This window comes from Chanodichthys erythropterus, chromosome 23 (assembly GCF_024489055.1).
Source record: "Chanodichthys erythropterus isolate Z2021 chromosome 23, ASM2448905v1, whole genome shotgun sequence".
Classification (NCBI taxonomy): domain Eukaryota; kingdom Metazoa; phylum Chordata; class Actinopteri; order Cypriniformes; family Xenocyprididae; genus Chanodichthys; species Chanodichthys erythropterus.
Window position 1 is genome coordinate 12599366 of NC_090243.1, and position 10809 is coordinate 12610174.

The window sequence follows — 10809 nt, forward strand, 5'->3', positions numbered from 1 at the left end:
GGTGATAAGGCTTGGATGCAGCTGCTCGGCCATGGAAACCCATTTCATGAAGCTCTCTACGCACTGTTCTTGAGCTAATCTGAAGGCCACAAGAAGTTTGGAGGTCTGTAGCTATTGACTCTGCAGAAAGTTGGCGACTTCTGCGCACTGTGTGCCTCAGCACGTGCTGACCCCGCTCTGTGATTTTACATGGCCTACCACTTTGTGGCTGAGTTGCTGTTGTTCCCAATTGCTTCCACTTTGTTTTGATACCACTAACAGTTGACCGTGGAATATTTAGTAGTGAGAAAATTTCACGAATGGACTTATTGCACAAGTGGCAACCTATCACGGTACCACACTTGAATTCACTGAGCTCCTGAGAGCGACCCATTCTTTCACAAATGTTTACAGAAGCAGTCTGCATGCATAGGTGCTTGATTTTATACAATTTATACACTGGCCATGGAAGTGATTGGAACACCTGAATTCAATGATTTGGAGGGGTGTCCCAATACTATTGGCAATATAGTGTATGTCACAACCTCTGTTAATGTATTTGCTATTTTTAGATTTTTATTTTAACAAGTCTTTACAAGTTAAAATTTTTTTGATCTTTAGGCTTAAAACGTTTACAAAAATGATTGTGGCTTTACCAGGGTATGATATTTAGATGTTATTACTCCAACATAATTTAAATAATATCATGGTTTCTGCCCAAAAAAAGCCATACAGAGAGATCTTTTTTTTTTTTTATAATGAAACATCCCAATTAACCCTTTATCATTATTTTATTATTGCTCGCCATGGTGACAAATACACTGGTATCTGAAAGTGGACTTGAAAGTGAAAAAAAATCTTGTATATTTTAATCAATCTAGTTCCTCATTCATATATCAAATCACCCTAGGTTCATTGAGTGTTGGTTTTAAATGGATATACATCACCACACCACATTCAACCAAATCACGAGATTTCACTCTGGTAAAAATAAAATGATTCAAAATGAAAATGAAACACAAAAGCATTGCCACCATATGCTGACAATGTAAAATGAGGCAGGAACATCCTTTTGCATACTACCATTTGCTTTCTTATACCAAACTTTGATAGTTTCAGATTCTCTTAGAGGAAAACCATTGGCTGAAACTAAGATTATGGTTAAACATAATCCAGTTTGAAGTGTTTCTAAAAGAGCAATTCCTCTTTGGTGAATATTTTGACAACAATTCAACTTTTATCCTCACTTTCAAAGAATGAAGTCTTACCCACAAGACTCCTACTTCCCCCAACCCGTTTTAAGTTCAGTTTTCAAGACTGAATTGGATCCAAACTATGGCAGATGTGCCTTTGAGCCCATGCCTGTAACTATTCTCCATAGTTTCTCTTTTTCTCTCTCTTTCTCTGTTCAAACCACCATGACCTAGAGAAACACCACAGCGGTATTCTGGTTACACTCTGGTTTAACATGCACATGGCGCTCAGCGTTATACAACACACACACTTACGCTCACTCGCTCACACACACTGCCAGGTTCCCATGTCTCTCTGACATTTTAACTTTCCTTTTGTCTTCTTGTCACACAGTTTGTGCCACAAAATCATGAGAAATCCCACGTAGGCTGATGTGCTAGTCAGCGTGGTTTAGGTTTAGTGGTCTAACCCTGATGATCCCTGCAATGAGAAGTCTGCCAATAAATCCTTGCAATGGTCAGTGTGGAGACTCACTGTGGCCAAAGGATCACCTTTTGTTATTACTTTAGCACGTGTTTCAGTTATACCATATTGTATGTTGTGCACTTTGAATATATATATATATATATATATATATATATATATATATATATATAATTACTAATGTTTTAAAATAATACATTGTCAAATTATAAAAAAAAAAAAACGTTATATTATTAATATTTGTATATTTTACATATACTATACACATTATAAAGGAATCTATTTGCATAAATGACGGTGAACTGCTTGGGTAATATTTCAGATGAATATGATAACAGTCCTTTCCTGCTGAAACTGCCTCTGAGAACTCAGCATGGAGCAAAACCACACCACCGCCACCCCCCTCTATGATACCGAGAGCTGGGCAGTTGCTACAGGTCTTAGCAAAACAGGAAATTTCATGTTTCCTTTGCTACTTTTAGCAACTGTACTTAACGTGCAACTTCTGTGAATCTACATACATGCACTCTTGCAAATCTGTCTTGGACTTACTGTATATCAACCAAAAAAAGTGCCAAATTTCAAGTAAATTTCAAGCAGGCTGTTGGCTGTATGTTGTAAGCATAGTGTAAGAAATTGAGGATTATTTTCTAATTGTTATAATAGCTAACATAATGTTGATTTAATTTAAAGTTAAGATGAAAACTTATAAACTAATATGCCTTTTGTTTATAACGAAGTGATATACAGCGTGCAGCTTCGCATTTGCGCGTTCTTTTGAAGAGTGCGCACAAAGTATAACTTCTGACAAGACAGGAAGATCCAATCAAAACGCTCTTGCGACCCACCAGTTGAGAAACACTGGAGTACACTATCAAAATAACGAGAACAAAGCTTTCAAATGGCTTTATACAAGCTGTGACTTGAAATATAACCATATATAATGTGTTAAATTCATAGCTGTAGTCGTGTATGGTCCTTTTTGAGGCATGTTTTGTAAAAGGTTTATGTATTTGAAACAAGGACGTAAGAAATATTCAATATCCAGGGTAACCATATGTAAACATTTGATAATTTGGCACTGAAAAACCCATATTGAACAATGTCTGTCGTGTTTACAGACCTGATTTGAAATTTAACCCTTGCACATCAATATTTGATCGAGGAACTTGTTTTATCAAATAATATATTCAATATAAAAAGCTTTGGCACAAGCCATCAAATGCTAGAAGTTAATTTGGATCAATCTTTTGCCAAATTAATAAATGCAAATATAAAACAATGACTGACAGTTTAAAGGAACACTCCACTTTTTTGAAAATAGGCTAATTTTCCAACTCTCCTAGAGTTAAACAGTTGAGTTTTACCGTTTTCGGATCCATTCAGCCACTCTCTGGGTCTGGCGGTACCACTTTTAGCATAGCTTAGCATAGTTCATTGAATCTGATTAGACTGTTAACATCTTGCTCAAAAATAACCAAAGAGTTTTGATATTTTTTCTATTTAAAACTTGACTCTTCTGTAGCATAATAATCAAGGAACTTTGCTGCCGTACCATGGGCGCAGCAGGCGCAATGATATTACGGTCATTGGTCATTTTTGAGTGAGATGCTAACGGTCTAATCAGATTCAATGAACTATGCTAAGCTATGCTAAATGTGGTACCGCCAAACCTGGAGATCATCTGAATGGATTCGAAAACAGTAAAACTCAACTGTTTAACTCTAGGGGAGTTGGAAAATGAGCCTATTTTCAAAAAAGTGGAGTGTTCCTTTAAGCAACACCATGGAACTTTTGGCACTCTAGCAGTTGATAAACAGAACTGCATGCATCTTGTGCACTGTAGCCGGAGCTACAGCAGTGCCGACCCGACCAGTCTGAAATAGTCAGAATATAAATACTTATAACAGGTGTACCGTAGTGATGCAGGATAAGACAAAAACACAGTTTGGAAAATGGATTCATGATATACTTGCTCATTATATAAATTTTGAACACAAAAAAGTTACACGGTAAGTTTTGTTTAAAAAAGGAACATCTTTCACATTTACAAACCATTCAGCAGCCAGATATTTTCACGCATTTAATTGTCGATAAAATGAAATACATTCACATTCTTAAAGACCAATATGGCCTAATTTTTTTTTCTGTTATGTTATGTCCAGTTGTCTGAGCATATTTGCATGTTAGCCCCTTATTTTACAGACATTCGTTAGTTTTACAACATTTCTCAATAAGGACTCGGCCGCCAGCATCTCTTTTTAATAGCGCGAGGCAACATTCTTGGCTTAAAGGTGAGCATGTAAATGACAGATATACCCATGATTGAAATACTGACTGTTAAAAAGAGAAGGATGTACCACACAGCAGACTCCTCATTACCCAAACCACCACAGTGGACAACGTCCAAAAGGACGATCTTGTGATGCCTGTGGTTCGTGTCCAAACAAGTAATCTCGGAGAGATCTACAACATTAATGTCTTTATTCTTCCTGAAGGTCCTGTACCAGTCTAAATGGCAACAGTTAAATGCATTTCCATTCATATAAACACTCTGCAGTCTTTGAGCTAACATGCTAGCATGTTGGGACTGAATGGTTGTCAACATGTTATCCCTCAAGTCCAGAAGTTTCAGGTTTAATGCCATTAGAGATTCGGGAATCTCTAGTAGTGAGTTTCTACAGATGTTTAAAGACTTCAAATTGCTGTATGGAGAAAAGTCGAAGTCTTGAAGACCGGTATTGCCAAGTCCCAAGTGCTGTAAAGTGTTTGCGAGACCTTCCAGAGATTTCTGTTTGAGGTGTAGGTCTGGATTGCTGGAAAGTTCAAGGTGGGTTAGTGGAGTGCCCTTGAACACTGAAGATGGTATGTTTTGAATGCTACAGCCGGAAAGATAAAGCTGTTTTAGGGAAACCATGTTGGACAACACAACACATCCTGAGAAACTTGTGTAGTTTGGCAAGTAACACACGTCCACTGCATTGTCACTGAGATCTAGTGTGCTAAGATTTGGTAGACTAGTAAATATCCTAGATGGAAGGTTCTGAAGGTCATTTGTACTCAGATTCAGATGTGTGAGATTATTTAGCTCACTAATAGAGCGTTGGCTTGCTTTTAGCTCAGTTAACCTGTTTCGGCTCACGTCCAGTTCGTAGAGGGTGACTGGCAGATCTTCAGGCGTCAAACTAATGGACTGCAAACAGTTACTTCTCAGCCTCAGCCAGTAAAGATGCGGCATCTGTTGAATGAATCCATGGGGGAAGTAGTTTACCATGTTTTCACTCAGGTCCAGTAGCTCCACCGAGGAAAGATCACCGTGAAGGTTCTCATTCCAGATCTCCATTGTGATGTTGCTCACATTTTGCCCCAAGTTGTAGTACTCAACCCTAGTGGTCCAGTTTGAAGATGTGTCATTTGCAAAGTGTTGGTAAAAACCAACTCGATTATTTGACAACAGCAAAGTTCTTATTCGGTTGTATGTTGGAAGGAATGGGAAGAACAGCAAATGGTTGTCGGATAGATCCAATGTCTCCAGCTGAAAAGTCTCATTAAGAGATTGGTTGGTTATGAACCATTCGATTGAATTGTGGCTGGCGTTTAGGACCAGTAGTTGAGTCATTTCAAAGTTGACCAAACATGGCAAGCAGTTGAAGGCCAGGTTCAACCTCTGGAGTTTTTTCATGTGATCAAATGCTCCACTGATCTCAAACAACAAATTTCTCTCGACATTCAGCTCCTTAAGCTGATGAAGGCTTCTGAATGTTGACTCATCCAGCCTCAGCATGGAATTCCGGGACAAGTATAGAGTCTCAAGCGAGGACAGATTCTGTACCAGCACAGACACCATGTCCGCTGAGAGACCATTACCAGAAAGATCAAGTGTCTTTAGTTTGGACAGATAGCTGAAGGACTTGGCCACCTGCTTGTGTCCATAATGAAGCTCATTGTCGGCTAAATTGAGGTTTTCTAATAGAGGCGATTCAGAGAACACACTCTCTTCCACCGTCATTAGCCGATTGTTGGCACAGCTCAGCATCCGTAAAAAAGGATACCTAGAGAGACAGCCATCTTGAAGATTTAACATAAGGTTCTTATCTAAGAAGATCTCCTCAATTTGATGTGGTAAATGTTTTGGTATGGTGGAGAGCTGACAGCTGTTGCACAGAGCCGTGCCTTGGATCTGGAAATGTGGAGAGAGACAAAAGAGAAGGAAAGACTGATTTAGATTCTCATTAAACAATGGAAAAAATTTAAATAGTAGCATGATGATGTGACTTAATATTTCCGCTACAGTTAATTTGGCTTATTTGAATCTTTTCACTTGCTAAGCACATGGGGAACATCAAAAATAGATGAAAATTTAGCCCACTTGTGGTTTGCTGTTTAGCCTATATATGGTAAAATGTTTAGTCAAGTAACCTAAAAATGTCCTTCATGTGGTAATATCTAAATTCAAGTCAAAAATAATTAAAATGTCTAAATCAAACTGAATACATTTCAAGTTACAAATCATTTTGAAGGGTCATATTTTCTGTGTTGTAACCACTATGTAATATGTTTAAGCAATATGGCCATTTCCTTTCCAGTGAACCAACATGTGCATCAGTGTTCATCTAGGAGTATTTGTACAGTCTTCCTTTTTCTCACGTACCAGTCTGCAGGGGAAAGTCTGCGGATGTCCTGAGGCTGAAAGCAGGACCAGCAGCAGTGGCACCACAGCGTGACAGACCACGATGGACAAGCAATCGAACACCGGCATCTTAACATGATCACTGTGATGAAAGTGGAATAGATTGTTAAAGTATCATGAGTACAAGAGTAAATTCTACAACTGTAAATATTTATCTAAAAGATAAAACACACACACATAGTCAAACCAAAAATCATTCAGACATTTTTTATATTTTTGATATATTTTTACTAGTGGGTGCAGGACACTATAGTTCATTTATGTAAGTGAGGATGGCAAAATAAAGTACACTGTGATATTATATCCAAAACTTCTTCATACAGTGGACTACCAGTACAATTGATAAAAATTTGGAACCAAACATTTTTCAGACACTTTGACCTGAGCATGTTTTGCTTAAGTGTTATCTGACATAATTAAGATTATTTTTTTTCTGACAGTTTAACTGTGAGATCTTGTCATATTTTATTACCATTTTTTTTTTAACTATATTGAATAAACTGTATTAATGAAATGTTCAAGGTGTCTGAATAAATTTTGGTTTGACTATATATATACAGTGATGTCCATCCTAGGAAAATTGACATCTTCACACTTTATTCAAATATTATAAAAGATGTATTAAACGTTTTTAAGCATATTTTATAGTTATGCTTCGACTTTTATTTGTGATTTTTGGCCATGCTGTCATAAAAAGTAATTATCAACACATGCAAAAACATAAGAGAACCAATGAAATATTAATAACTGCTTATGTTCAATGTATGGCTTCCTGTGAGATTTTTGTTTTTCTATACTTTTTTTCATAGTAAACTAAAACCTGTAGCAAAATTTTTGGTGCTTTTTTTTTTTTTTTTTTGCCAAATAGTCTTGTGTTTTGATCACTACGGAAGAGGATAAGGGTCAAGCAATAATAAAAAAAATAAAACCATCTTGAGATTAAAGTTGTTAAATTTCGAGAAAAAAAAAAAAAAAAAAAAAAAAAAAAAAAAAAAATCGAGATAAAATGTTGAGAATAAAGTCATTAAATTACGAGAAAAAAGTTAAATTACGAGAACAAATTTGTTAAATTATGACATTTTTCTCATAATTTAACGAATTTGTTCTCGTAATTTAACGATTTTTTTCTTGTAATTTAACAAGTTTATTCTCAACATTTTATTTCGACTTTTTTCTCGAAATTGAATGAGTTTTTTCTCAAAATTTAACAACTTTAATCTCGAGATGGTTTTATTTTTTTATTATTGCTTGGCCCTAATCCTCTTCCATAGATCTCCCTCATATTTAAAATATTAAATAAATATAATATTTTTTGTCATATTTTGATGGTTTAATCAAACTTGTAGGGTCATTTAAAAAAAAAAAAAAAAAAAAAACCCTCCTGACATCACTTTTGGCCACATATTTTTGTTGAAACTGTGATATTTTCCCCCCAGGATTCTTTGATGAACAGAAAGTTTGACTTAGAAAACTTTCGTGATATAAATGTCTTTACTGTCACTTTTGATCACACACACATACATAAACAGGAAAAATATATTATTATAAAAAAGAGAAATTAAGATATGAGACAGTAGTCAAATGCAAAATCTTTCACATGGAAAAACGTCAAGATGCATCGGAAGAGTCTTAATGGCTGGACATTTTCTGATCACACTTTACATTGTTCATGTAACAGTGTATTTACATAAATAAACGTACTTATGTCTAATGAACAGATTCACAAAACACTTATTGTGTCCATCTGCTTGAAATTATGCATTTACAATGCTAATGAATTTAAACAACACAACACAGATACTATAATGTTAATCTCAAAATCTTTTAAACACTAAAATTGTTTCTTCAGACAATCCACTTTCAAATTATATTTCAAAAAAAAAAAAAAAAAAAAAAAAAAAAAAGGTGTAAAGGACTTTTACACCTAGTGGTCTACGCGTGGACAACAGAAACTCATGGCTACAGTTGACGTCAATCTACTGCCAAATGTGATATACAGTCAAACCAAAAATGATTCAGACACCTTGAACATTTCATTCATTAATACAGTTTATTCAATATAGTTTAAAAAAAAATGGTAATAAAATATGACAAGATCTCGGAGTTAAACTGTGTCAGAAAACAATAATCTTAATTATGTCAGATAACACTTAAGCAAAACATGGTCAGATCAAAGTGTCTGAATAATTTTTGGTTCCAAATTTTTATCAGTTATACTGGTAGTCCACTGTATGAAGAATTTTTGGGTATAATATGTCAGAGTTTGCTTTATTTTGCTATTCTCACTTACATAAATGAACTATAGTGTCCTGCACCCACTAGTAAAAATATATCAAAAATATCTGAATAATGTTTGGTTTGACTGTAGGTTATAAATCACATCGGTTAAGTATTCAAAACCTTTTCAAAGTTTATATTTGACCCTGGACCACAAAACCAGTCATAAAGGTCAATTTTTTGAAAATGAGCTTTGAAGTATGGTTTGTTAGGATAGGTCAATATTTAGCCGAGATGCAACTATTTGAAAATCTGGAATCTGAGGGTGCAAAAAAAAAAAAAATCTAAATATTGAAAAAAATCACCTTTAGAGTCCAAATGAAGTCTTTAGCAATGCATATCCACTCACAAAAATACATTTTTGATATATTTACAGTAGGAAATTTACAAAATATCTTCATGGAACATGATCTTTACTTAATATCCTAATGATTTTTGGCATAAAAGAAAAATTGATAATTTTGACCCATTCAATGCATTGTTGGCTATTGCTACAAGGGCCCAGGGTCATATATATATTATATATATTATATATGTACCATATATGGTATCCAAAACTAAGATAAAAAATTATTTTGACACTTTCTGACACTGTAGTAGTTAGCCTAATGTTATTATCAACTGTTCTTACTTTGAAGGACACAGTGTGAATGATACTATTGACATTAAACATACACTAAAATGACCTTGGAATCATTAGGTTAAAGTTATTGCAAAAATGACACATAAGTTCCTTCTGAGACCTCTAAAAGGTCATCATTTGAGATATCTAAAAAGTCATTTGTTTGTATATGCCAGTTGGTTTGATATTTTATTATCGACTTGACCTTTTATGTGTGATATACGAGTACAAATACTTTTGGAGAATACTTTTATCCTGCAAACAGTTCGACTACCACAAAAACTGTTATATTGCGCGCTTGAAAGATACAACAGGTCACTTTGGGTGACTATCCCTGTAATAAGAGTATACTGACAGTCATGTTGAATCAAAGCGGTGACCAAATCGCTATTAAACATTTAGTCTGGCTGTTTTAAATTTACACACACTCTCACGTGGGTATAATGTGCACACTTACCCCAGCGGCCAGGATCGCGCCCTCCGCTCCTGTGTGAAGTTCACAGAAGACCATTACATCGGTTTGCGGGGAGGTTCTGTTGGCTTGGTCTCTTCGGAGATGCAAAGTGCTTGACATCTGCATCTCTGCAGTGTCTTTAGTAATTGCGGAAGCAAGCAAGCAACGGAAACGCAGTCACATGAAAACAGCCAAGATCATAATTTCACACAGACACACACACACACTGCAGGATCAGAAATATGCATGTTATATATATTTGTGTGTGTAAAAATCGACCACATCCCACAACAGTAAAAGTTTTTCAGTTTCAGTAGACTAATGGAGCAAGAGGGGCGCGTGAAATATATATTTAATGCTGCTAACATAAAAAACATGAGGAAAAGTTACTGAAGTGATAAATATGGCGCGTGAGGTGCAAATTCACATGTAAACTATAAGATGCACAAACATTTCACCTTATTTCAGTAGACCACAAAACCTACCAAGAGAACACACCCAAAGCACCCACTACTGGTTTCACTCATCAGATACTACTCAAGAGGAAACCACCAAGAGCTCACACCCTTCCTGCTTAGAAAGATGCAGGCCCATCACTTCTGCGCATTGAAACTGTCTCAGGCATGCTGTTTGTCACAAGTTATACTATTGTGAAAATGTGTGAAAACGTTGACACGTCACATTGCTTCATTTTCAAATAGGCATCTGCTATCTGCATCTGCCATCTACTTAAAATCAATTCAGTTTTACACATCATACACACAAAGATTTTCATAACAGTAATGTTCCTGACCACATCCCATTTTAAACTCCCAACACTGCATAGCGAAAAGAAAGACGTATCAAACTGTAAAACAATGCAGTGGTTCAATCTTCTAAATGCAGATTGAATGTGACCAGTTTGTACAAGTAAACAAACCTGGTGATTTAAAATGCAGCTGCATGTACGAATATCGTACGTAGTTTCATGTCAACTTGTCTATGAGCTTGCTCGTGGAAAACTCACCTCCGCGATGTCAGCGTGTTGTGTGGTGCCCAGGCCATTACTAGTGGTTGTTGCTTGCTAAGCGGTTTATAGTGCATTGCAGTTGCTAGGGTGTCGAGTTTTGT

The 10809-nt window shown here is 35.8% G+C and overlaps 1 protein-coding gene across 3 annotated transcripts; it reads right to left on the minus strand.

The window, feature by feature from the left end:
• Positions 1-3603: 3603 nt before the first annotated feature.
• On the minus strand, positions 3604-10809 carry nrros (negative regulator of reactive oxygen species). 3 transcript variants are annotated; one of them, XM_067377470.1, is made up of 4 exons: positions 10706-10809; positions 9703-9836; positions 6308-6428; positions 3604-5836 (listed from the first exon to the last, which is right to left on the minus strand). In XM_067377470.1, exons 3-4 carry the CDS (start codon positions 6413-6415, stop codon positions 3887-3889), a joined length of 2058 nt encoding a protein of 685 aa, XP_067233571.1. In that variant the 5' UTR covers positions 6416-6428; positions 9703-9836; positions 10706-10809; the 3' UTR covers positions 3604-3886. The 3 variants fall into 3 exon arrangements, with proteins under 3 accessions (XP_067233571.1, XP_067233572.1, XP_067233569.1); XM_067377471.1 differs by lacking the exon at positions 10706-10809 and adding an exon at positions 10185-10671; XM_067377468.1 differs by lacking the exon at positions 10706-10809 and having other exon boundaries at positions 9703-10671.

Excerpts from the sequence above, each read along its gene's own strand:
- nrros (XM_067377470.1), bottom strand. The coding sequence starts at position 6,415 with ATGCCGGTGTTCGATTGCTTGTCCATCGTGGTCTGTCACGCTGTGGTG. Across the intron at positions 5,837-6,307 it reads AGACTTTCCCCTGCAGACTG|ATCCAAGGCACGGCTCTGTG; the intron begins GTACGTGAGAAA and ends CCACATTTCCAG.